This window comes from Penicillium riverlandense, assembly GCF_028828495.1.
Source record: "Penicillium riverlandense strain IBT 135883 chromosome Unknown utg000008l_segment0_segment0, whole genome shotgun sequence".
Lineage (NCBI taxonomy): Eukaryota > Fungi > Ascomycota > Eurotiomycetes > Eurotiales > Aspergillaceae > Penicillium > Penicillium riverlandense.
Window position 1 is genome coordinate 1,231,571 of NW_026643199.1, and position 25,461 is coordinate 1,257,031.

The 25,461-nt window shown below is 53.0% G+C and overlaps 10 protein-coding genes across 10 annotated transcripts; 4 read left to right on the forward strand and 6 right to left on the reverse strand.

The window, feature by feature from the left end:
* Positions 1 to 666: 666 nt before the first annotated feature.
* Positions 667 to 2,160, forward strand: N7474_009489 (RING finger domain protein; the record flags this gene model as incomplete). Its single annotated transcript, XM_057200899.1, has 1 exon — positions 667 to 2,160. The coding sequence occupies one exon, from the start codon at positions 667 to 669 to the stop codon at positions 2,158 to 2,160; it is 1,494 nt and encodes a 497-aa protein (XP_057048886.1).
* A 1,398-nt stretch (positions 2,161 to 3,558) lies between these two features.
* On the forward strand, positions 3,559 to 4,258 carry N7474_009490 (mitochondrial 54S ribosomal protein mL40; the record flags this gene model as incomplete). The annotated part of the gene is made up of 2 exons (XM_057200900.1): positions 3,559 to 3,775; positions 3,912 to 4,258. 2 exons carry the CDS (start codon positions 3,559 to 3,561, stop codon positions 4,256 to 4,258), a joined length of 564 nt encoding a protein of 187 aa, XP_057048887.1.
* Positions 4,259 to 4,873: 615 nt separating this feature from the next.
* On the reverse strand, positions 4,874 to 5,817 carry rho2 (uncharacterized protein; the record flags this gene model as incomplete). Its single annotated transcript, XM_057200901.1, has 4 exons — positions 4,874 to 5,161; positions 5,214 to 5,405; positions 5,537 to 5,615; positions 5,783 to 5,817. The coding sequence occupies 4 exons, from the start codon at positions 5,815 to 5,817 to the stop codon at positions 4,874 to 4,876; spliced, it is 594 nt and encodes a 197-aa protein (XP_057048888.1).
* A 1,526-nt stretch (positions 5,818 to 7,343) lies between these two features.
* Positions 7,344 to 11,012, forward strand: N7474_009492 (uncharacterized protein; the record flags this gene model as incomplete). The annotated part of the gene is made up of 2 exons (XM_057200902.1): positions 7,344 to 8,448; positions 8,509 to 11,012. The coding sequence occupies 2 exons, from the start codon at positions 7,344 to 7,346 to the stop codon at positions 11,010 to 11,012; spliced, it is 3,609 nt and encodes a 1,202-aa protein (XP_057048889.1).
* A 1,366-nt stretch (positions 11,013 to 12,378) lies between these two features.
* N7474_009493 (uncharacterized protein) lies at positions 12,379 to 13,685 on the forward strand (the record flags this gene model as incomplete). The annotated part of the gene is made up of 4 exons (XM_057200903.1): positions 12,379 to 12,488; positions 12,933 to 13,167; positions 13,422 to 13,580; positions 13,620 to 13,685. 4 exons carry the CDS (start codon positions 12,379 to 12,381, stop codon positions 13,683 to 13,685), a joined length of 570 nt encoding a protein of 189 aa, XP_057048890.1.
* Positions 13,686 to 14,667: 982 nt separating this feature from the next.
* On the reverse strand, positions 14,668 to 16,478 carry N7474_009494 (uncharacterized protein; the record flags this gene model as incomplete). The annotated part of the gene is made up of 2 exons (XM_057200904.1): positions 14,668 to 14,769; positions 16,395 to 16,478. 2 exons carry the CDS (start codon positions 16,476 to 16,478, stop codon positions 14,668 to 14,670), a joined length of 186 nt encoding a protein of 61 aa, XP_057048891.1.
* Positions 16,479 to 16,727: 249 nt separating this feature from the next.
* N7474_009495 (vacuolar protein sorting-associated protein 35) lies at positions 16,728 to 19,607 on the reverse strand (the record flags this gene model as incomplete). The annotated part of the gene is made up of 5 exons (XM_057200905.1): positions 16,728 to 17,045; positions 17,101 to 17,649; positions 17,706 to 18,706; positions 18,767 to 19,404; positions 19,471 to 19,607. The coding sequence occupies 5 exons, from the start codon at positions 19,605 to 19,607 to the stop codon at positions 16,728 to 16,730; spliced, it is 2,643 nt and encodes an 880-aa protein (XP_057048892.1).
* A 1,174-nt stretch (positions 19,608 to 20,781) lies between these two features.
* On the reverse strand, positions 20,782 to 21,447 carry N7474_009496 (uncharacterized protein; the record flags this gene model as incomplete). The annotated part of the gene is made up of 1 exon (XM_057200906.1): positions 20,782 to 21,447. One exon carries the CDS (start codon positions 21,445 to 21,447, stop codon positions 20,782 to 20,784), a length of 666 nt encoding a protein of 221 aa, XP_057048893.1.
* Positions 21,448 to 21,789: 342 nt separating this feature from the next.
* N7474_009497 (transcription factor TFIIIC subunit TFC6) lies at positions 21,790 to 23,976 on the reverse strand (the record flags this gene model as incomplete). Its single annotated transcript, XM_057200907.1, has 2 exons — positions 21,790 to 22,622; positions 22,674 to 23,976. The coding sequence occupies 2 exons, from the start codon at positions 23,974 to 23,976 to the stop codon at positions 21,790 to 21,792; spliced, it is 2,136 nt and encodes a 711-aa protein (XP_057048894.1).
* A 277-nt stretch (positions 23,977 to 24,253) lies between these two features.
* Positions 24,254 to 25,240, reverse strand: N7474_009498 (alpha/beta fold hydrolase; the record flags this gene model as incomplete). The annotated part of the gene is made up of 1 exon (XM_057200908.1): positions 24,254 to 25,240. One exon carries the CDS (start codon positions 25,238 to 25,240, stop codon positions 24,254 to 24,256), a length of 987 nt encoding a protein of 328 aa, XP_057048895.1.
* Positions 25,241 to 25,461: the final 221 nt, after the last annotated feature.

A 25,461-nucleotide genomic window follows, 5' to 3' on the forward strand; every position in this document is an offset into this window, starting at 1 on the left:
GACATGACTTGACCATCATCATTGGCGTGTGCTTCTGTTAATATCCATGGCGTTTCTTGGCAGGTTCACCAAAAGCGAAAGGGGCAATGACTGTTGAACTCAATTAACGAAAAAAAGGTCTTGTGCCATTGTACCCTTTGTTGGGGTTACTTTCACTTGATATGGCGTGCTCTGGCGCCTCCCTACTTTCCCCTGTTTCCCCAACCCAGGGACCGCAGAATAACTGGAGACGCAAAGCATTCCATTATATATTCCGGAGCTGTTCTTTTATTGCCTTGTTGTATATAGTCATGGTAGTTTTTATATTTTTTTTTGAACCAGTTGTACTTTCCTCCCTTGTAGTTTGGGCTTTGCATTTCTGACGTGATCATCCACGTGACCCGCTGACAGCCGCGGTTCGCATCCGTTCGATGGTGACTGGATGCAGCTCCCCTCTTCTTTCCTCAAGGACGTCTTTGTTTGGGACCTGACCTTTTCCTCTTCCAAGACTCACCTCACTCCAGTGGCTCATTCCGTCATATCCCGGTCTTCTCCCCGTATGCTCCACCCGGAAGATGCTGAGCCTTATTCTTCGCCCCATCTAGTGAGCTCTATTTAACAGTCAAGTCATCGCCGCTTTGTCCACCACCTCCTCTTAGTGGCAAATACCTTTCCAACACCCCCACGATGGCCTCCCTTCCTGGATACCCTGCCGCGAACCGGTCAAGATCATCCGATGGCGTCACATCCGCAACCCCCGATGGCGGCTCCACGTTGCAAGATGCCGCCGAAGCAAGCAGCTCGCGGGCCGAGGACTCGGAGGAAACAATCTTGTTGAACAAGGGTTCCTCGACTCCCAGCGATACATATAGCCTGGCTCCCTCCGCCAACAAATCTCTCAGCCGGTCAACACACGCCATCGACGAACCGCGCAAGTGTTGGATCTGCTATACCGACGAAACGGAAGACTCGCCGCTGAACTCGGAGTGGCGGTCGCCATGTCCTTGCGCCCTGACGGCCCATGAGGCGTGTCTGTTGGACTGGCTTGCGGATCTGGAGAACCCTCAGTCGCGCAAGCGCAACGGCGGCGGCGCCACCAAGATGGTGTGTCCCCAGTGCAAGACGGAGATCGTGGTCACTCGGCCGCGGAGCTATATGGTCGATACTCTCCGTCTGATGGAGCGGGTCGCGGGCCGCTTGGTCTTGCCGGGTATGGTGTTTACAGTCGCAGGCACGGTATGGGCTGGATGTTGTGCGCATGGGATCTATTCGATGTACCTGGTCTTCGGGACGGAAGAGGCGAAGCAAATTCTCGAGGACAGTGTTGAAGGCCCTTGGAATCCGGGCCTGAATCTCGGCCTGCCTTTGATTCCACTGGTCTTGATCTTCTCCCGCACTCGCTATGCCGAGGGTCTCCTCCCGGCCATCCCCGTCCTTTTCTTCGCCGCTCACAGTCCCGGGCAAGAACCCGATTTCGACCTGTGGCCCCCAACACCTGCTATGACGTTCGCTGCTTTGCCGTATGTCAAGAGCTTCTATGGCGCACTCTACGAACGGCTCTTTGGTAGGTTGGAGAGAAAGTGGATCGCGGAGGTGCAGCCTCGCGCAGCAGAAGAAGTACTGGATGATGCTCAACAACAGGACCAAGCAGAAGGTCTTAATCGTTTTGGCGATAATGGGAATGGCCAGATTCTTATGGAGATCGACCTTGAATTGCAAGTGGGGATGGGCAATGATGACGAGCCACCCGAGGTTGCAGCTTTGCCTGTTGGGCAAGATCAGAACGGCATCAATGATGGCATCCAAGCAGGACAAGGACAGCAAGCCGACGATGAGCCGGCTCTGGGGCTGGGACGACGACCAAACGAGATCATCCACAATAGCAACCTCGCCGACCTCGTTCTCGGGGCCCTTGTGTTCCCCGCCATCTCGGCCTCTATGGGCGGGCTGATGAAGTACGTACTGCCGAAGTCCTGGACGACACCGTCCTCGATCCTGGAACGCGGCCGTCCCGGGCTCCTTCAGACCCGATGGGGCCGCAGCGTTGTTGGCGGCTGTGTCTTCGTGCTCCTCAAGGATGCATTGGTGCTTTACTGCCGGTGGAAGTTGGCACAGACACACCGGCGCCGCAAGGTGCAGAACTACGACCGAACAAAAAAGCATACTGCAGCACGGCGGTAGATTCTTAGGGTATCTCTTTTTCTTTTCATGCGGATTTCCTGCCATGGGGGGTTCTTGTACTTCCTCCCCTTCTTCCAACCTGCTCCACTGATATTCGGCGCACTTTTTTTTTTGCATTCCAGGTGTTTTCTTGATGGCATTCTCTCGTGACGATCTCGGCGGGATGTCCGACATCCCTCATTCGCTTGCCTCTGTGACTATATCATGCCTTTAACGACTTGCAAGATACCGTTGGTTTTTGTTTTCTCTCCTCTACATTCATTTTTTCCATGGAAGACTTGGGCGTGTCTGTCATTAGTTGTAGAAGCGAGGTCCTACTCGACGAATGAACAGAGGATGTACCATTGGGAAAGATTTAACGTACTATCTATCCTCTGTACATGTACAACCTTTCGCAGTTCCAGTCTACACAAAGCTTGAGCCCTAGTAAGGGATGTACCTCGCCCTCTGGCGGTTGCACTCTGAAGTAGTGTTGTAGTTCCACCAGAAGGAAAGATGCTGCGGCAACGTGCTGTAGACCTTGTACTCCGACAAATAGTTGGGGAGCATGTTGTTGCCAATCTGCGTGTAGTTGGTTCACAAGTTGAAGTACATGGTGCCCGCCTTCTCTGGTCCTGATTCAGTAAAGTCAATGAGGCATTATCGTAGACAGACCCAACTGCCTTAGAAAAGGAATCTCCGGGGCTAAATCAGTCGGTCAATATCAAGGCGAGAGCTAAGCCGGGGCCATCTTAATCTTACCCGGCGCAGCAGTAGTATTGTAGGTCCTGCGTATATCCAAACCATTTCTACTCGTCCAGGGTGAAAGAATCGATCCAATCCGAGTAGCTCGGACGTTGAGCTCAAAGGCCGACATAACTATGCACTGTCAGTGCCAGATCTCTCTAATAGTTCTCTTGACTTACGACTTGCATCAAGGACTCGTGGTATTCTTTTGTCATTTCTGAATAGCAGAGTTCCGTGGCATGGTTTGGAGATTTGTATTTAAGAAATGCAAGACATTGAAAGGTGCTCCGTGCCTTAGTATATTCTCGAGATTACACAAATTGTAATTGAATTGGGCATGTAGCCGAGATATTAATTGCCCTTCTGACTCGCTGTTAGAATTGGGCGAAGTGACATATCTGATCTTATATATGGAGGAATGTTTTTTTGCCAGAGCAGACTAAATGCTTTTCTATTAGCATTGAATTGCTACACTAGCGATTTCCAGAACAGATCAAAGTTTTCTCGCGCAAAGCAGGCTCTAGAATGGTCACACTCCGTACCGCATTAAGCGCGCGGCTAACAAAGGCGGACCGGATTCTGCCGTCAAGGAATTATTGATCTCCCCGAATGGTCAACTCCATCCTCCTGCGTCGTCTACCACAACGAACCCGCCCCATCATACACTCCACAATGCGGTCTCTATCACCAGCGCTCGCGTCTCTCGCGAATGTCTTCCGAATTCCCATGGCATTAACTCCCGCGCGCCCAGGCGTTTCTCGCGTCTGCCACGAGACCTTGTCTCGACAATCCGCACCGACCACCGCCGCCGTGCAAACAGCCCCGTTTTCATCGACGAGCACCCTGGCAAAGCGGAAGGGAAATGGTCCTCAAGTGGACAAGCGAATCAGTACGTCTTGCCCCCTCTGCTACCCAGCAATTCCTATCCACACCTCCACGAAACTCCCTTCATTTATCCCCGAACTCTTCAACGAAAACCAGCGCACTTGAAACACAACACAGATACTAACAAAATGCAATTGCAGCTCTAATCCGCTACTTCCTCTACCACCCCCTAACCCCGCGGCCGCTCCGCTTCTCCCGCAACCGCTTCCTCCGCCACTGGACCATCCACCGCGCTTGGCAACTGTTCCAGGCGCAGCAGCGCAAGAAGCAGGAACTCGAGCTGCAGCGCCAGTACCAGAGTATGCAGGCCGCGTGCGAGGAGCTGCGCACGGGCGCCGGTGATGGCGGGAAATTGTTCCGCGTGTCAATGAACAAGAAGGGCGTGTTTACGGATCTGTTTCCCATTGAGTATGCCCGGTTTCAGACGGAGTCGCCTGCTGCTGAAGGATGGAATTATGACTGGAAGAGGCCTGAGAAGAAGTATTAGATATCCTTTTTTTGTTTGTCGATTGTGTGAGTGAGTGGGTGAGTGATGGAAGGAAGGAGAGTTGATGATAGGGTTGTGTGGCGGTATAGGATGGGATATACATGTATCATTGGCGCTGTGTACAATACCATTTTCATCTTGTCTTTTGTTGAACACAGTCTACTACTTTCATGTGTATACAAACTACCTTCAGCAGACAAAACCACCCGATGCAATTGCGTCCACAAGTCTTACTATTGAGCACACATAGTCGGTAGAACATATACTCCCTTGCAAAAGCAATGAGCACGAAAATATAGTCAATTACTACAGGAGAAGAAAAAGAAAACACAACGAATCCAGGAAAGGAGTGGTATCATCACAATGCTCTTCGGGGGAATGGGGGAATCAGCAAGGAGAGAAATCCGGAGCGGCACGTGCATCATAAGAGAGTTCAAACAAAAAGGAGTGTAAGAGAAACAATGTACTCCGAGGGAATAGACACGACTGCATAGAGCCGGAGCGCAAACGTCGTACCCGGATCAACCGATCGAGGTGCCACAATTACCCGCCCAAACGCCAGTGATGCATGGTACAAAAAAGGGTTGCCGACCAAAAAAAAAGCCAAGGCGTCAGTTATAGCACGATGCAGCACGAGGTTTTTCGTTTCTCGAAGGTGAGCAGGGCCGCGCGGGTGGCTGCCTCGAACACGTCGTCGACGCCTTCACCCGTCAAGGACGAGCACTCGAGGTACTTGCGAGCCCCGATCTCGACGCTAGTCTCGTTGCCTTCTTTCGCCGTCACGAACTTGAGAGATTTCTTGCGCATCTCCTCGATCGCGAGCGGGTCTTCGCGTAGATCTTTCTTCAACCCAACCAGAATGATCGGCACCCCGGGACACCGCTCGTTTGCTTCTTCGATCCACTGCGGCGGGAGTTAGTGATTGCTGGCCTGGTTGGAGACAGTTCACACCAACCTTGTGTTTCACGTTCTCCAGCGAGTCTGGCGTGTCCACGGCAAATCCAATCAGAATCACATGTGCTTTCGAGTAGGCGAGTGGCCGCAATCGTTCGTAGTCTTCTTGCCCCGCTGTATCCCACAGGGCCAATTGCACTGACCGTCCGTCGACTCGGCAATCTGTCACGTAGTTTTCGAATACGGTGGGCACCTAAGAAGCAGCCATGTCAGACAATTCCCATCACGGGCAAATCGAAATCTTCGTTGGGGGACTGACATAATGCTAGGTTTGACAGACGTGTTAGCCATGTTGATTGTTTGGGACTGTTGTAGTAGACTCACGGTTGGAAAGTAGCCAAGGGTAAAGACGCTGAGCAGACTGGTTTTCCCACACGCGCCGTCTCCGATGATGACGAGTTTCCTGAACGTTCATCCGGATCAGTATCACACACGAATATTTTGGTCCAAAGGCCGAGCCCGGTGCACGGGGGTGCAATGGTCTGGCAAATAAATGCTGACAGTGGTCCGTCGCCGTGGACTCGACCGTCCATTCACCCGCAGTAAAGACACCGAAGCAATCACACTCACCGTCGCATCACATTGTCATTCTGCTGTTGGGCCATCCTCAATGGCAGGCCGTCGAAAAGCGGCCTGAAGACACGGGAGAGGGAAAGCGGAGGGTGTGCTCAGACAAGTCGGCAGGAGGCAGAAGGCAGCGCGTAGGCAAATGGGCAGGGGTGTGTGTGAAACTGTCGAGAGCAAAGTACAGCCACACGCGCACTATTTCCGCCCGAAGGAAGTCAGGGGAACGGAAGCGGTTGGCCTGACGGGGGTTTATTATTGCAACGACCAGCTTGCTTAGTGACGTGTTGGGAGGGGACGCAAAGGCGGTCGCGCTGGGGCTGAGGCTGATGGGGGAGGAATACCACACGCGGGTTTGCCTTAATGTCCCTAAATGAAGGATCTAGGGCGATATGAATGATTCTGAAACAGAGAAAACGAGAGGAGGGGGAATTGGTTCAGCGAGAGTGGACGAGGGAGAATTGGAGGGAGAGAAGATACGAGTATTACATCGGGGACTTGACACTCCAAGAAGGTTCGGGTTGACCGAAGATGGCCAAACAGGGCAGCAGCCCCGACAAGCTATTCTTAATTGATTTTTGTCTAGCGTTACAAATATTAAACATGTCACGAACTAATCAGGAAATGTCTTAGTTACCCACGGCGTGAGCGAGACAGTCACGTGATATAATCCCCTGAGGGAGGAGGGGGACCGACAAGTCTAGGTGTTCATGGTCTATGGAGAGGGTGGTATGAGGCTCCTAGTTAGAGTTAGTGATGGCAGTAGGTTCACGCTGCTTGAGATCTCCTGCAATTATCACACCACCGGTGGCATGGGCCACGTGACTTTGGCGCCTGGCGCCCAGGACAGACCGCGAGGCAACAGACACATCCAGTACGGAGCCAAGTAGTTTCTGCAACGGCACACTTTTATATCAGCCAAACAACGCCTCTCGGGTCGCGCAAAACACGGGCATTCGGGAAATGTCCAATTGTTGCCTCACTACTCAGGCATCCACCTCGCTTGCAGCGGCTATCCCGTTGCGGCGGCACGACAACCATCCAGAAGGCAGGAAAGCCCATCACTTCATCCATCTTCTTTACCCTCCCACCACCACTCCACCCCGGCATCCCGCGTTCTCGGGCCCTGAACTTGTCACTGGCCCTGGCCCTTGATCGCGCTTCCTGTCCCTCCGGTCAGCCCGCGCGTCGCTCTCGTCCCCGAGCAGCAAATACGCCTTGACCCGCCGGGATCCTCCCTCACTTCTTTCAAACACCCCCTCTCTCTCAAAGCCTCTCCTGCCTCCTCTGCTGCCTGCCCCCGCTGCAAGCACAGCCTCTTCCGCGGAAACACAAAGGCAGAAATTGTCCCTTTGTTGGCTCCCACTCCCGTTTCTTTCGCCAGTTGGATTCTGCGGAGCTTTGTTGGTAGGTTCTTTCTCTCTCCTCCCGCTCCCCGCCCACCCTGTCCTCTCCCGCCTGCCCTTCCCCTCCTCCACCCTTCTCTAACACTCTCCTCTATGTGGGGGTTGATAGTGTGTCCCCGAGGCAAGCATTGCATTACTCCATCGCTCCGCCCGCATCCAATATGGCAACTCGTCCGCCGGCGGCGGCGAGCTCGACACACACCACAAATGGCGAGACCCATGCGCGGGGTCCTCCAAACAACGCTGCACCATCTACCGCGACGCCGGCACCTGCATCGACTGTGAATCGCAAGAAGCAGAAACGCCGACAGAAGCAGGCCGCTCGCTTAGCTGCGGAGCATCAGTCGCCCACCGATGGCTACGCATCTGGAGATGTAGCGGATCCAGCCATGGGAGATGATATGCGTTCTTACGGAGATGACCGTGACTACGGCGAATCTTTTCCTAACCATGCAGCGACCGGTGTGCCCTTTGCAACCGACAAGCCAAAAGTCTCGCGGCAGAATTCAAACGACCACCCAGTAGCTGACGGACCAGATGAGCAACTCCATGTTACGGGTCGACGATCGAGAAGGAAAAGGGGAAAGAAAAATCGCTCTGGATCTCACACTCTCGCCGATGGAAGCTCGACTCCGCTCTCCACCCCGTCCGCCACCTTCTCCCACCCTCCGCCGCCGCCCCAAACCCTGCCCTACACTAGTCGGTACCCGATGAAGTCCGGAAAGGAGGGCAGCATTTGGAATCAGTCTTCGCTGGAGGAGCGCGAAAACATCAGGACCTTCTGGTTCGAGCTGGGCGAAGAAGACCGGCGGCAGCTGGTCAAGGTCGAAAAGGATGCCGTACTGAAAAAGATGAAGGAGCAGCAGAAGCACTCTTGCAGCTGTACGGTGTGTGGGCGAAAGCGGACTGCGATTGAGGAAGAACTCGAAGTGTTGTACGATGCATACTACGAGGAGCTCGAGCAGTACGCGAACAACAACCAAGGCTCGTTCGACGAGGGCTCGCCCATAATTCCCCCGCCTCGACTGTACCAACCTCCCCTTCGATCTCCCGGTCAACATACCCGCACCCATGGCCAGTTTCACCCGTCGCGAGGCAGAGTCCAGGAGCTACCTGAGGACGATGATGACCTTGAGGAAGACTACGACGAGGACGAGGAAGACGAGGACGACGATGAGCTGTACAGTGATGATGAGCTTGAGGACGAAGAGGCACGCGAAGCGCGCGCAGACTTCTTCGCGTTTGGGAATAGTCTCACTGTGAAAGGTACGCTAGGGTGATCCTCGCTTGATCTCATGAAGTTTTGCTAATGGTAACTTTCCCCAGATGGCATCCTTACCGTTGCAGACGATCTTCTCAAGAATGACGGGAAGCATTTCATCGACATGATGGAACAGTTAGCCGAACGTCGAATGCAAAGAGAAGAGGATACGCAGTACGGGATAGCCGCCGCTCATCAATCCTTCCATGGAGGTCACAATCATGGCCCTCTCGACGATGAGGACTACGATGACGAGGAAGACGAGGAGTACGACTCCCAGGAGGAGGATGAGTATGACGAAGACGAAATGGTGTGTTCTCGGTGTTTTGCTCCGATTCCGTGCTGTACGAATGTTGACCACCAAAAGGACGCCATGACGGAAGAACAGCGCATGCAGGAAGGCCGGCGAATGTTCCAAATTTTTGCTGCGCGGATGTTCGAGCAACGAGTCATGACTGCATATCGAGAGAAGGTAGCCGAGCAGCGTCAGAAACAGCTCATCGAGGAGCTGTTGGAAGAAGAAACCCGAGAAGAGCAAAAGAACGCCAAGAAAGCTCGAGAGGCGCAGAAGAAGAAAGACAAGAAGCAGAAACAGAAACAAGCCAAGGATGAGGAGAAAGCTCGCCGGGATGCCGAAAAGGCGGCTGAGGAGGCTGCGGCCAAGGCTGCGCAAGAGAAGAAGCTCGAAGAGCAGCGGCTGAAGCGCGAAGAACAACGGAAGAAGCGGGAGGCCGAGCGAAAGGCTCAAGAAGAGGAGCGTGTGCGGAAGGAAGCCGAGAAGCAACGGCGTCTCAAAGAGGAGCGAGAACGACAGGCCGAAGCTGAGCGCAAGCAACGCGAACAGAAGGAGCTGGAGAAGAAGAAGCGCGAGGAGGCCAAGCGGAAGGAGCGAGAGGAACGAGAGGCCCGAGAGAAGAAGGCCAAAGAGGAGCGAGAGCGCAAATTGCGAGAGGCAGCGGTCAAGGCCGAGCAGGAACGCACTGACAGGCGTGATGTCCAAGCAAAGCGTGCTCCACCAACGTACGCTGGGGCGTTTCCTCTTCAGCCAAACCCGCAGTCTCCAGCTCAATCGGGTCTTCTACAATCTCCGCATTATGCTACCGCAAATGTCGTTCCGAAAGCTCCAACACCCGCGCGGCCGCGCCAACCGTCTCAGCAGGACTCTCACACCTCGTCGCCTCGATCCCAGCAAGCCAGCACAGACTCGTCTCATCAGCAGTCCGTCTCACCGCACTCAATGCCACAATCGCAGTCGTCGGGAGCCTCCAGCATGGGTACTAAGCAAACCCAAGGCCAGCAACAGCAACCTCCTTTGCACCACCCCCAGCCTTCGGCGCCGCTGTCCCCACTCGGTCGAACGAACCCACCCGGATTTCAAGGATTGGGTCTGCCGTCTCACCCACCGGGCATTCCTGGTATGGCACCCCGGCCACCGCTGGGACCAGATTTGCCTATGTATCCGCCCAACTCGACCAACCTGATGAACCAATTTCGAGGTTTCCCTGCGCCAGGTGGAATTCCTGCGCCACCTGGAATCAATGGGTCACGCCCAATCCCTCCAGGCCGTGGGTTCCCGCTCGAGCATGGACCCAGTCTTCCGTTCCAGGGACAGCCTGGGTTGTCCAACGCATTCCCTATGCAACAAGGTGGTTTGGCCAAAACTCATTCGAGACAACCGTCCGGCTCGTTCGAACGGTCACCACTGGAGAACAATTCCCAACTGTACCCAATCACGCGGCCAAGTCCGATCAAGCGTCCGCCTAGCACCGCTCAAGACCAGCAGAGAGAAACGGGACACGTTCCATCGCAGCGAGAGGTGGACAACCTGAGCGCCCATCTGGGCAGCAGCGCCCTTCTTGACGATACCGATTCTCCATATTCAGCCAAATTGTCCCAGTCCCTGCCCGGTGCAGTGGCCCCTGGATCATTCCCTGGACCAACGAGAGCTAGCTTTGGGGGACCGTCGCTATTCGGTGATCCTCTAGCCCCCAAACCTGTCAACAATTTCTCGGTCACTTCTTCGACTAACACCTGGGGCACGCCTTTCGGTAATTCTGCTTTCCCTGGAACCCCGACCTGGGGAACTGCACCTGGGAGTGGTTGGTCCCACAACGTCTTTGGAGCCAGCAGTCATCAGCGTCCGCACACATCCCGGCCCGTTACAATCCGCCTCTTGGTGATCCAGGCTTGCAAGCAACTCAACACAATGAGCTCGCAAAAAGGCCTCGCAGGCTACCATGACGTGGGCATCGTTCTTCGGCAGGTGGAACAGCTACGGCCTTCAAGTGAGCCTTCGATCTCTCTGGGTGAGATGCTGGATATCTGCGACACAGAGGGCAGCCCTCAGAACGGCGGCGGGTCATTCTCCATCAACGAGAACGAGAATGGTCAGTTCGTCAAGTTCGAGCCGGACACCAACAGCGCCGCGCCTGGTCACAGACCCAGTATTGTTCCTGGAGACATCGGCAGCCCGATTCCTGGGAATAGCAACCCGGCTGCGTTTGGCGGATTCGGTGGTCCCGCGCCCTCAGTGCTACGACAGTACACCTCGCCCCCAGCTGGGTTCTAGGGTGGTTGTTGTCTTGATGATGACCTTGATATGATTATGACCCATCTCATGACCCGGGCCCTGGTACTTATTCTTTCTCTTCTATGTGCTCCCCTGTGCGCAGTGGCCTCTTTTCCCATTCACCGCATCGGTCTGGACCTTTCTCTCACCCCTTCTCGGTGAGGAAGCAATTTCGCCGGAATGAACTTCGTTCTTCCTTACCCTCTGTTTTCTGACGGATGGTGGTCTTCGAAATCTTGAAGCGTCACGGGGTTTAACATCACCTTCCTACCTCCCTCCCACACTTCCTCGCACCCACCTCCCCACCACACTTCCTGGGTTGTCTCTGACGTTCATACGGGTTCTTTTTCATTTTACCTTTTGTCTACCTTTTTGTCGAGTTTATGCGCTGGAACTTCGGGGCATCCGGGGTTGTCTGTTCTGGTTTTCTCTTTTTTCCTATTTTGTGTTTTTCCTGTGTATGGTATGAGTCCCTGGCCTTGTTTTCTACGTTATGCAGCGATATCCGTGGAGATCGGGCCCATTGCCCTGCTCCGTCGTTGTTTTCTTGACCAATTGCATGATCGAAGCTTCTTCGTGTTCAATTATTTGTCTATTTCTCGTATCAACTTGTAACTGCTCTATGATATGCACGGTTAAACTTGATGCACAACGCGGAGACCGTTGCCAAGAAGCCGGGAGTTTGCAATCAGCAGCCGACCATTTTCGTCTAGTGATTCGAAGCTTTATGTGCAGTGTTATAGGATACTATCAAATTATGTCCAGGCTTGGGAAAGGTGAAGGGTCCTGCTACTTGCACAGATAATTTTTATATTAAGTTTCTCTACGAAGCCGTGAGTGCCCATTATTGATTGGCTGAATTGAACAAGGCTAGTGGATCAGATCGATGAGAATTTCTAAAAGTATCAGCATTACAGGTTGTATGGTTGTGGTCATTGGTGAAAGTATTGGAGAGAAATTGATGGAGCCACGTGCCGTGTGCTTACACTGCCGGGGATACGTCGGTCATGTAGAGGTTCATCGTAGTGCTCTTTTTTGGCAAATCGGGTAGGATGGGCGTACTCACACATCAAGCTAGAAGACCTGGGCTAGCTCGGTGAATAAAACCGCGTAAATCCTAAGAACTGACTCGGATGTAGTAGCAGCAGACACTTCTACGTAAACTAAAATCGCCATAATAACAATGCTTAATTATAAAATCGCGGGAGTAGTAACTGGTAGGTCATAAGAAATATACGAGTAGCATGAAACAGATATTATTGCATAAACCGAAACTTTCATCCTTCGTAACCTTGCGTAGAAATCCATTTGAATTACTGGCCCACCGGCTTTCGAGGAATACTCACGTGTGTCCCAGGGCTATCGAATGCCGTGGAAGGCCCGTACTGCCTATACTGCCCGCATGCTTCTGTTTTGGGTTGGACAAGAGCGTACTGCTTGCGCTTGCGAATATAGAACCTGGAAGCAAGAGAGTTAGTAAGTTACAATGTGACATAGACGGATGGGGGATATGTTCTAACCAGATTCCTATGAAAACGGCCGCGAGGAACGGAACTCCTAGACCAACGCATAGCCCAATGATAAGCTTGTTGCTTCCTCTGTCCGTCGTTCCGTCCATGATGCTGCCGCTGCCTGCGGTGGCGGAAGGAACATAGGATGTAGGTACTCCTGACGTTGCGGCCAGCCTGTGAACATTTGTTCCGAATGGGATAGCACTCGTGATAGTGCTCGCTGCGGCTGTCGGGGATCCAGATTGGACACTGGCGACGGACGTAGCCGTGCTAGTTGTTTGGAGGTTGACGGGGCAGTTCACTATCCCCTGGGAGAGACAGTTGACGATGGTATATGTACTTGTGGTTGTTGTAGGCGATTCGAAGAAATCGCCAATATCGTCTCGCTGATTTAATGCTGCTCGACTAGTGATCTGAGAAGCGGCTGGGGTTGTTTTGGTTTCGGCACATATACTAGCCAAGGTGGTATACCAGACTGGAACGGTCGTACTGATGGCCGGTCCCCAAGTGTGGGAGTCGACCGCGACTGTTGCCCCGGCTGCCGCGCCCAGAGCAAAAGTGTATTCCAATTCAGCGGCCAGATCGCAGTCGCGGCTGTCACCGGCGCCGTGGCCGACATCGACTTCCACCCCGAAATCAGCAACGTAGGCAAAGACACCAGTCTCGACACCGGAACTAAAGGCTGAAGGGAATCCTGAGTCCCCTATATTGACTCCAAGGTTCACTGATAGGATCAAGGCTGCCTGAAGATTCCCTTTGCCCTGAATTATGATAGGCAGAAACTCGAAAGAACCACCGGGACTGTTAAGAAAATAGTGTTTGTTAGAAGAAGTCTTTGGTGTCGTCGCAGAAAAGCTTACATTGTAACACCCGACACATTAGAGCTAAACATCGCCAGGTCAAAGGCAACTCCGTCGTCGAGCTTGATATGGACGCCGGTACCAATATCAACCTCCTCGTCTGCGATCAGGACCAAGTCAACGCCGAACACGACTCCCACCTCAAGGCCCGGAACAGAGAACCCCTCAGGAGTTTCGGTCCTGAAGAGAGGATACGTGTAGGTGGATTGTTCAGACAACTGAATGTCAATATCTAGATACAGCTCCAAGTCGTCGAACTCGAGATGCACCTGCGCGTCTGGGAGAGCATTGATGGCATCTAGATTGAGGCTCATGTTGAGTGTTGGTAAGGCGTGGAAGCCTTCAGAATCTAGATTCTCGACATAATTCTTCAATTGGTCAAAGGCTGATTCGGCGACATTTGCGACATCGTTCTCAGCACTATCGATCGTCTTCTTCAAGTCGAAGTCACCAGTGAGGGTCAGGTGGCCCATCGCCGAGCCTTGGACGTAGCATCTAGAGCAGACGATGCCAATAGGCCCCACGGGGCTGCCAGCTTGTGAGTGACATGTCATCAAAAAATCAATGAGAGCTCGTACGGGAACAAAGTAGCGTCATTCCAACTTTTGGCAAAGGTTGTCTTATTCATTCGGTAAACGTTATCACGAGATTGGAGTCTGGCCACATGTAGGGCCCGTTTCACTGCGTTGACCGTGTCCGCGTCGGTCATCCCGGGACCGTTTCTGGTTCGCAGCGTGACATCTCCCAAATCAAGGGCCGCAGCGGTGCTCAATGTAGGGAGCCAACACAAAAATATTGTTAAAAGACAGACCAACATTATTTTTCAAAAGATGTAGAAACGCAGACGCTGTGCACTAGCTTCCCTCTAAAATTTGAAAGAATATGGGCATCTCTTATAATCAAACCAACAACCCTGCCTACATTGGGCTGCTGCAGCTCCGTACTTTCTATCTTTAGATTGACTGGCATGGCTGAGGGGCAGTATAGGAGCGGGATAAGCCCTAAAACGAACCGTTCCGCCCGCTTGCAAGGATGAGAATCCCTTGCCAAACAATGCGTCGCGTGCTAACTACATAGAGAAGCAGAGCCGCGGCAGGAGCGCAAGCAATTATCCATGAAGATATTCATCGTCGCCTAGCTGTCTCACGATGCACAAAACTGGTGGTTTTATTTATTTGAAATTTTACTATTTCATATACGTATTGGACAAGCTTAACTTAGTAGACAATAGGCTATTTGAAGAGAGAGCAGATGGGACAGGTGTGATTGAGGCTATGTATGCAGCTAAGCTACGTGCCGCCCCTTCATGGCGTTGACGCGCTGTCCGTGCGTGAGTGTATAGAATAGTCCAGACAAAGATACCTTGCGGTTGGTAGGAAGCGAGCCCTAGAATTGGATATGGGGGTTAGCTTGCCGGTCCCCCGTTAATCTCCGTTTTCTGCATCTTGCTCAGCCATCAGTGGGACCCCCGACGATATCTTCGAATCGTATTCCGGAAGTCCTCTCGACCCCTGCTAATCCCTGCTAATCCGCGTCCGACATGCCATACAGCCCGCCAGAACAAGTGCGACGACCGCTATTGGGGCACAGGCTTCGATGGCTAACTGCGCCCCAAAGGGGACCTGGTCGGCAGGGTACATGCCGCCATCTCTGCCCCTAGACCGACGGTCTGCTCGTCACTAGCAGGAAATGTGTTTGCTACTGTTCCGCGGCCACCTTGCCGGTGAGTGTATTCGATGCTTGTTGTCGTCGGTATAGCTGATGTAGGGTTCGGAGGTGATAGGTGGTGGTCAGAGGACCGAGGTTAGTCGAGGTATACTAGGTATAAACAGTAGTCTCCTGCCCGTGGAAATTTTGCGCATCGATTGTATCGTAGGAGGTCCCAGGGTTTTCTTTCTCTAGAGTTTCCCGAGGGATCGTATTTCTCCTCGCAGAGTCTATCTCACAGCACGCCACAATTTCTCTTCTCCAGAGTGACCAGTTAGCAAACAATAGCGGTTAGTGGGTGGCAAGGAGAAACTAGGATGAAACCCCAAAACAACCTCAAACACTTTTCCTCTAGTATGTTAATCAGAGAGTTAACCAATTGCATATTTCGCTGCTCATATAAAGCTACGCAGCTTCGCGGCCTTTCGGGCGGCCACCCTGAGCACTCTGTACATACATACTTGGACTATTGATCCATAAAGCGGAATCCCCGCGTACTTAGTGAAGCTAGAAGAATCCATTATGAAAATTACCTACTTCAACGAGAGTCTACCATTGGACAATTGTGAATAGATTACTGGAGCTTGGATTCTTCTTTTGTTCTCGCCCCCCAAGACCCTCACATCTTCGCCCTGGACCCCAGATAAAAAGGGCCATGGTCCAGGGGTTTCATCCCCTTCTTGTGGCAATTAGGACACTTAACATGGATAAGGGTGGGTAATCATGGTTAGACCACCTTCCCGAACGTCGCCTCTCCTAGGCCGATGGCTATCCTTTCGGGTTATGCCTTCGTCACCTCCATGTCGTATACTTCGCACTTGCACATTTCTATCCTGATTCGAGCATCTGTACCGTGTTTAACATTGTGCTCCCCTGTGATTCTTTTCGGAGGATTTGGTTTGAAGAATTATTGCGCTATGATCAATGAACTATAGCACATTTTATGAAGGCCTGTAATTGAAGTGAGGGAAATGAGCAGCAACCGAAAGCCAGCTGCCAATGATAGCTAATGTTGTACGGAGAGTCAGCTCGGGCGTTGAGGATTATGGCTTTGGGTCACCAATTTGTAAATCGAGATCAATTTCATATTACTTCAGGACTAGAATAATGTAAAATCATGCACAACCAAAAAAAAGAAAGAGCTATATACAGTCCACATCTGTAATAACACATAGCACAACAGTTTATCAGTCGAAAGCCGGCTCTGCTGCGTCTCGGCCCAGAGACATGGCCGAGAAGGAGTTGAAGTACTAGTTCGGCGCATCTACCGTGCCACTGTCCCATCAAAGAATGGTATAGTCAACGTAGCTGTCGGGCCGGGTGACGACGACGTAGTCAATGATATAGATTGAGTCCAGGGATGAGAAATTGAGGTAGGCGCTATCCATCGAGAGGCGCTGATACACTTCTTATATATACTCTGTAGGATGTAGGAGACGAAAGATGCCTTCAAGGACACAATAGACAATAACAAGAGCAAAGGAAAGGAGGATTTGATTAAAAGACAAAAGAAAACCCTTATGACATACATCAACACGACAGACACACACAAGGCCCGATGTGAATTCCAGCCCATCCCATACAAACTAGACGCGCAGGATAATCCGAACGAGGCCAGCATCCAAACATCGCATCTACTACTGCCGTGACTCCGTTACAATACCCTCGTAATCGCGAGACCGAATGTACTCCAGGGTGCGGTGGAAATGGCGTTGCGGGCCATCGAGACTAGGGTTGGGTTCACTCTCCGTAGTTTGCAGGTTGGAGTGGATGAGCTCAATGAGGCCATTGAGGTACTTGGTAGTGACGGTCTCGTTCTGCTGGTCGAAATAGTAGACGTAGCGGTTGAGGATCTCGACGAAGAGCTCGACGGAGACGGCGGTGTCCATGCAGGCGTCGGCGACGCGGAGGGCACGCTGGAGGCATTCGAGGACTCGTTTGCCATCACGGTAGAGCTGGGGATGAGGGTTAGATCCAGAAATTGAAAGGAAGGAAGATGGGCAGGCTTACGTTTTTAGGATCTTCTTCCCCACGCTGCGGATTCTCGACTATCCACCACAAGTGGCTCGCCAAATACACGGCGCGACATTGGTCGGGCTTCTTGAGGAGCTTGCTGCCATGGAGGGCGGCCTTGGTGATAAGCGTGTCGTAGTTCTCCTTTGAAAAGCCGCGTGTGCCGTGCAGAGCTGCCGCGAGGATACAGACGGCCTGGAACTGGGCGCGCGAGTCGCTAATCGCATCTTCGTAGATGGTGAATGCCTGCGCAAAGAACTCGTAGCTGACTTCCTCAAAGCCGGTCTGGTCCGCAACTTCACCGCACATCACAAACAGGCGGAGAGATAGATCTGCGCAGCCTGGATTGACACGCTGGTACAGATTGTTGATGCACTGGTGCATGAATCGGTAGAGCGCAGATGATTGCGACTGCCAGTTGTCATCGTAGTGCTCGCGCGACTTCAGTTTTCGCGCTAGGCGAATTGACGCTGTCACAATGGCTGGGGTGGTGTAGCGGATCCGCTCATTGCCATCGTTATAGGCCTTGCGCGTGTCTTGCAGAAGCTGTGGGGAACAAGATCAGTGGATATTCATGGTAAAATGATAGGGCAAGCTCCTACCTTGAGTTGTGTGCCGTTGTCTGGAGACTGGATCAAATGTACTAATCTTGCAAGCCATCCTTGTTCCTCGATTGTCTCATCGGTCTCGCCTCCTCGCCGCTGTGTCTGCATCCCGGGGTATCCAGCAGCCTGCTGCAGTCCCTCCTTGATCAAAACCTTCACCGCCTGGAGCACCCGGTCAAGATTCTCCGTGGTCGAAATGAGGGTCCTGTTCTTGAGGATACTCCGGATAATCTCGCCAGCGATTCCTCTCCGGGTGGGATAAGATTGTGAAGACAGGAGTGGTACGTAATGCGGCAGTGCCAATGCTGTGAAGATCGAAACGTAAGAACGAAGCGGAGCACCGAGTAGATGAAGGATGTGCTGTTGTGTTGGTGCAGAGTGAAGATCGGCGTGATCAGTGTATTCATTTGTCTTCTGGGTCGCAAAGTCCAGGACCTGGTCGACATATTCCAAATGATCCGGGTAAATGTTCAGCGCGAGATTGACGAGCGACACCAAAAGTGCCATAGTGTCTTGGATTGGTAATGCGCGCGTCTTGATCAAGTCGACCACCTGGTTGTAAAATATATCGTACAGTTTGATATCTGCGGGAATGCCGGGCTTCGGGCTGTCTTCACCTCCATTTGCGACTTGATTGTCTTCTTTCGACGCATCCGCCGCGTTGTCACCCTCCTTGGAAGGCCCTTCGGCGCCATTTTCTTGGGCGGCACCGCTTGCAGCAGCATCCTCGGCAGACTCTGGAGCTTTGGCTTTGGCCTTGGTTTCCTTATCAAGCTCAAGTTTCTGAAACAGTCGAGCAACTGCCTCTTCCTCATTTTGTTTCCGTTTTTCCGGCTCAGCAGGTGCTTCTGATTCCCGCGCGGCAAACGAAGAAAGACGATCCATCAACCCGATGACAATCTTCTTGAGATCGACATGTGGATGGAGTTTGGCAATGGCGGATAGCAGAAGGTCCAAGGTGTGAAGATGGAATTCATCCGGGAATACCTTCGTGATGACTGTTGGACAAGTTAGTAAAGACAGGTGAATCAAACACAAAGTTCATTGCGATTTCGCACCTTCCAGCAGATATTCTTGCGCCAAGACATCCCGACATTGCACCACTTGTTCCAAGAGTGCTTGCAAGATGCCAGACTTGTATCCTTCGAGATCCACCAGTTGACTGAGTCGGACAATGTTGCTGCCCACGAGCAGTTCGAGCTCGCGCCGCTCCTGGATCCGCCTGTCCCGTTCTCTGGAGGGACCCTGGTGTTGCAGCCGAACCCAGAGCTTATTCATTTCCACAAAATTTGTCAGGACAAAGTTGATCGAGTCCTGGAGGTTGCCTTCGGGCCCATCACCATTCCCTAGGGGCAGATAATCTCTGGCTTGGCCGGACAGGTAATATCGCAGGAATAGACCCCGGATCGGATGCTGGACACCGCGACTCATCTCCATCATATCCTTCATGATCTCTTTGACCGGCGCATCCTCAACCGACATGTACACGGTTCCCACGGTGATCATCAGGTAGAGGCGGGGGACGATATTGCCGGCATACTGGACCAGTTCGTAGAGGTCGGCTAGGTGATTGACGGGGTGGTTCTCCTTCAGGTAGACGGATAGGTGTCGCAGCGCGTCGAACACAGCCATGTACAGCTCATAATACTGTTTCGGTCCAAGGCTTGGGGTTCGCAGTTCGGAGACGAGCGTTGATCTGTAACAATCACGAGCGGTTAGCACACAACCCGAGGTCGCTGCCTAGGGTTACGGAGTGGCTCACCCGCACTTGAGCGCATCCATGAGCTTGCCAGGAGTCTCTAAACATTTGCGCATCATGCCTGATTGCTGGCGCACCACCCCCAATGCCTCCTCGAGGAGGCGGTTCTGGTCCTCGGGGACGGGAGGTGGGCTCGCCATCGTGGAGCGGGAGGGAGTGAGGGGGGAATTGGAGTGGCGTGGCAGACGCAGGCGGGAGACGGAAGAATAGTAGAGACTAGGGCGCAGGAACGCGGAATATCACTGGTTCAATTCATGAGCGAAGGCAAGGGATAAAGGAAGAAGAGTAAGTTGGGGGTTGGAAGGGCGGAGGTTACAAAAGCAAGTCGGTGACAGCATCAGCCGGAAGGAAAGGAACGCCGATCGTTCACTTGTTCCCTCTCCACACCACCACAACACAACAACCATCCACTTAACTAACCACATTCATCCCTATCATAGCCTCAGATTTGCCATATTCTCCTCTAAGCGAGCCCCGAGGAAGAATTTACTCTTGCCGGACCGGATACTATCCGGGTGCAATTGAACATTGACGGTGAGGATCCTTGATTTGAGAATAGGGGCTGTAATATGCCCAAAGCCGTAGGAGATCCAACTCAACCAATGGCCTCGGAAGGCGTTGCTGTGGAACGACGTGCACGGTGTCGCGTGCGAAGACGCTATAACTTCACTCATTTAAAGGGCAGGTGCCGTCTTTCGTGGTATACCGAGTACCAGAGCTAAGGTCGAGGTGCGACGGGAGGCATCTAGATTATAGATTATTATATCTTACTGTCGCCAAGCGTAGAGCGCTCAACTAGGAAGAACTGTTTGGGTCAATCTTGACACCCTGGGGTAGCATAGGCCATTCTGTCCATGGATAAACGGACGGGGTTGGCAGTCCCACGACTGCCACTGTACTAAGAAACCGAGGACATTCCGATATCGTCAATTTGATTCTCATTCTATTCATGTAAACATAACAGTCTAACCTAAGTCATTTCAAAACGAATAACCATGTTCCGCGTCCAGTCTATGTAATTCTGTCTCGAACAAATAAAAAAGAGAAACAATCTGATGTCAAGAATACACATGTGGAAAGTAGGTGATAAACAATTCGCCTCCTAGTAAGTAACGCCAACCCCAGATGCATGTCCATGGCGAAGACCGGGGGCGTAGATGAAGTCGTCAACAGAGCCGTGTTGTGTCGCATGCCGAAAGATAAGAAACCCATTTATCATTTGTCATTTGGTGTCATTTGGTCATTCAATTTGTGCAGTGTGTCTTGTCGCAGTACCGACAAGAAGTCATCTCTTCATTCTCCAGACAGCCGGCTTTAGTAGCTGAAAGGAGTGCTCCAGACCGGAGTCGAGCTGGGAGTCGCCGAGCTCGGGGTCATCGAAGAGACGCTCGGAGAGGGAGTCCAGTCGCGACGAGCGAGCGGAGTAGACGTGACAGGCACCGTCAGACTCGAAGGAGTCGCCGAGGAAGAAGGAGTGGAAGAAGAGTAACCCCAGTTCCACTGGCGGCGTTCGAGAGGAGTAGATGCGACAGGCACCGTCGCACTCGAAGATGGAGTCGCCGAGGAAGAAGGCGTGGAAGAAGAAGAGTAACCCCAGTCCCAGTCACGACGCCAGAAGGACGAGCCGGTAGGAGTCGGCACGGCGCTGCTGCTGCGCCCAGAAGAGGCAGCGGGCCACTCGCGCATGATGCGGTACAGTGGAGTCGAAGTGGGAACCACAGACGACGAAGGTGAAACTGAAGAAAGAGGCGAGCGGGATGGGGTGGGTGTCACAGTCACGGTTTGAGTCACTGTGTCTGTGGCCTCGGGGTCGGCAGATGAAGGTGTCGAAGTCGGAGTGGTGTTGTCGTCGACGTTGACTACCTTGTAAGGCACCTTGCGGCGGGCGAGATCTCCATTCTGCTGGTTGGAGAGAGGGGCAGCGGAGGTGAGGACGCCCAGAGTAGAGAGAGCGAACACAGCTGTGGCGGCGAAGTGCATTGTTGTGTGGTGGTGTTGTCGATGTATGTTTGTAGATCGAAGATATGGGATATGGATGGAAGAGTGGATGGAATGGACGGAATGGAGGGATGGAAGAATGGATGGAATGGAATGGAGATTTGACGGAGAGAAGAAGAAGAAGAAAAGATTTAAATGTGAATGCCCAAGTGTTGTGTCCCGGTGGAGTGATTATGGATCTCAATAGATTTGCGTGCAGAGGCTGGGATCGACGGGTGGCTGGGAAGGCGCTAAACCCCGATCGGGGAGTGGTTGTGGCTGGCCGGTGGATCGTTGTCACACACTTATTGATCCTGTGGCAAATCATGCCTGGCAGTTGTTGATCTAAATGGCCAAGTCCTCTACCCGCACCAGTCCACATCCCAGTGCCGCGCTGGCCCACGCCGCGCACGCTTGGTTCGGGTTCCACCCCAGCGCGGTGACGTGTGTCCCTTCCTCGTGGATGGTCGCCAGGAGGACCCCATCCACCAGCTTGCTATCGCCCGCCAGGTTACGCGACAAGTTTTGTCGTTCGGCCTGGAATCCGTCATAGAATTGGCTGACCCCTGACCCCTCTTTCTGTGGGCCCTGAACCCAAGTGTGTTTGAACCAGGTTTGCTGCAGTTGCTGCTCCTTGGCGTACAAGAGTCGGCGGAGTGGGTTGGTGGCTACCACTTCGCCTCCGGCTCCACCATACATGACGCAGGGGTGCCAGGGACTACACGGGGTCATGGTCGAGACCGTGCTTGGCATTTTGGCGATGTAATTGGTGTTGAAAAACCGGCGCAGAGGAAGGATCCGCGCGAATTCATTCTCGTCGCTGGAGAAAAAGCTCTGCAGCACGGGGGAATAGCTGAGGTGGCTGGAGGCGACCCGCATGCGACCCGTCATGACGACCTCGGCCTGGGGGTCGAGGAGGGACCAGTATCGAGTCTCGCCGTCCATGCCGATGGTGGTCAGCGTCTGTGGGTGGGTCGGGTACGCCGAGACTATGTTCAGGATGTAGGTGACGTGAATCGGACGGTACATGAGCGGCAGGGTCTCGGAGTGCGCGATATTCCAAACGCCCACGAAGCCATTGGCACACCCCACGGCGATATCACTGGGGGAAAGCCAGGTGACACAGGTACAAATCGTCGACGGCGGTTTAGCCTCGAAGACGGGCGAATGGATCTGAACTGTAGTGGGTTGTTAATACACCGAAAAGGTTCAAAAGGCAGGATTCCTACCGAATTCGGTCCCCGTGTGACCCCGTCGGATCCGGATATCCAACACTCGCACTCGACCATCCCCCCATACACTAGCCAACAATCCAATGGACTGGGTATTGCCCTTTTCATCCTCTTTCCGTTGGTCCCGGCCAATCGGACACCAAGAAATGCGTCGTAGATCCCCCCAATTAGAACACAAGGCAAGTCGTAGCCGCGGTTTGGAGCTCATGTCAAGCGTTGTGGTCGGGGTGTCACTTTGCTTCGCTTTGAACTCCCATAGCTGGAGCGCGGCTGGATAGGAATATGATGGTTGAAAGGCCGAGGCAGATACACCTTCCCCAGAGACAGAGTCTTTCTTCTGCTCCTCAGTAATGGGTGCAGCCACAGCCAGGTACTGGTTCAGTCCGTCTTGGTTGGGTGCCCACGCGGACGAAATGACTCTCTGTCCGAGGTTGAGCATCCAGCCTTCTCGAATCTTGGTGCCGGACTTGGTTTCTCCCCAGAACTGGCCAAAGTCTTGAGCTTCGTGATGGCCCAGTTCCAAAACGTGTTGTTCCTCAGCGGGGCCCACGAGAATCGTATGCTTGCCTTTCTTGGGTTGCGGCAAATAAACCCGGCGGGCAACTGCCTCCTTGATCGTCTCGACGCGCTGTCGTTTGCGAAATCGTTCGCCAATTTCTTTGTCGTAGTACCAGTCCCATGCAGTCGTGCGCTCTCTTTTGACCTCCTCTGGAGTCACGCCAAGTGTGGCTCCGCATCCATAATCAGGCATGGAGCCTGCCTTGTCCAGAGTCTCACGAGTGGGCAGGCCAGAGTCCACACCGGAATACCACCGGTCCCGGGAATAGACTGCAGTCAGGGCATCGCGCTCGTCCGTACCAAAGGCCATGGTGTAGTGCATCCCCTTGGAGACATGGTCGCTGGGGGCCAAGATACCTCGCATGTGGGTTTCAGAAACAGCTGGCGCGACTGTGCCATCTGGTCTGCGCTTTTTGTGATATCGAGGACGAGAAACCACGCGTTCTTTTCTTGGGGTTTGCACAGTGGGCTCATCTTCTTCCTCTTCCTCCTGCTCCTCCTCCTCTTCTTCTTCATCGTTGCCGTCTTCTTCGGGCTCGTCGGTGCCTTCTCCACCAGACACCGCCATAAACTCATCATCTGAGGGAGACTCATCCTTGCGCCTGCGCCGTCTGGGAGCAGCCTTGGTGGCAGTGGCACCTTCAGAGTCTGAGGGGTCACTGAGCCCGGCAGACGCGAATGGATCTTCCGTGTAGACGGTCCGGGCCCCCGACTGGCGACCCGACCGGCGGATGGAAGGCATCGTCGCTCATATAAACACCAACCTAGCGATCAAGAGACCAAGTTGAACATGGGGATCCAAATGAAGCTGTGCAGGTTGGAAGAGTTGAGCTCCAGCCCTGGCTTAGTATGCGCCCGCACTAGACCGGATGCGGTTAGCGTGACATCTATACACTTCCCAGGTTGTTTTGGCTCTTTTTTTCTCTCTTATCCTTGTTATTGTTCTATTTTTGTTATTCTTTCGGTTATTATAGAGTGGAGTCGGTAAAAATACTAATATACATGCTACCTCCTCATCATCACTTCTTTGGAATCAGCTCGGAAAGGATCTCGTCCAGATGCGCGTGGAGCGTAAAATGCGTGTGATCCGCATACACCTTCAACACACAATGTGGCAGCCGCTCCGCCATATACCGCACCATGGCCACCGGAGCATTGTAATCCTTTGCTCCATGCCACATCAAGATTGGGTCGTATGTCACATCCTCAAACGGAATTCCCCAGTCCTGAGTGAGCAGCTTCGCCTCGTCCACTGATGCATCCGAGCCCTGCGCAAACCCCTCAAACATCATGCGCAGCGTTCGCTGTCTTCTCTCTTCAACGCTCCGTCCATTCTCCTGTTCTTTTTTGGATATAGATTTTTGAATGGAGTTATCCAACCATCGAGTCACGGTGCGAGTGGCCAACACTTTCCGCAGCATCCACACCGACAGATCCAATAACCATCTCAACGCTGCAGGCCAATAATGCGCCGCCTGTGCTGTCACCCGATACAGCAGCGGCATATGATGTGCCCCAGCCTGCCACGGCCCAGCGCCAGCCATGATCCCCACTCCCGACAACATATCTGCTGGAAGCCCATGTGCGCATGCAAGCGCATATGGCGCACCACCAGAGCCACCGAGGACGGCAAAGTGGGCAAGACCCAGATGGCCTGCAAGAGCCTGGACATCAGCGGGCCAGTCCAAGATGTGCCGGTGTGCTTGGACAGTGGACAGCCCGAAGCCAGGGCGATCGGGGGCAATAACCCGGATCCCAAGCTGTTGCGCGATCTTGTCTATACCCTGGCCTTCCAAACGTGAAGAGGGATATCCGTGGAACCACATCAGCGGGAGTCCTGTCGCGCAGCCGTATTCGGCATACCCCAGCTGCCTCTCGTCGGGGAGATGGATGGTCTGGCCATCTTGTGGTTGGGAGGTCGTATTTGTTCGTCGGGATGTGGTCAGTGGGAGAGCAATGGGTTTCCCTGTGGTAAGGGAGACGATTCGTCGTTTGGTTATCTCCATTTCTGGTGCGGAGGTTGGATGTATTGGGGTCGGGATCAGCCGCCTTTCTGTAAGAATTGCGCTTGGACATGGATGGGGCTGTGCCGTTTAGCCTTACTGCAACAAGGAACACAGCGAATATCTAGTAGCTGCTCAGTAACTTCACCAAAAGAAGCATAAATCAAGAAGTCCATTATTAGTTATCAACCACATCAACCCACTAGATAAGGTAAATTAATGGG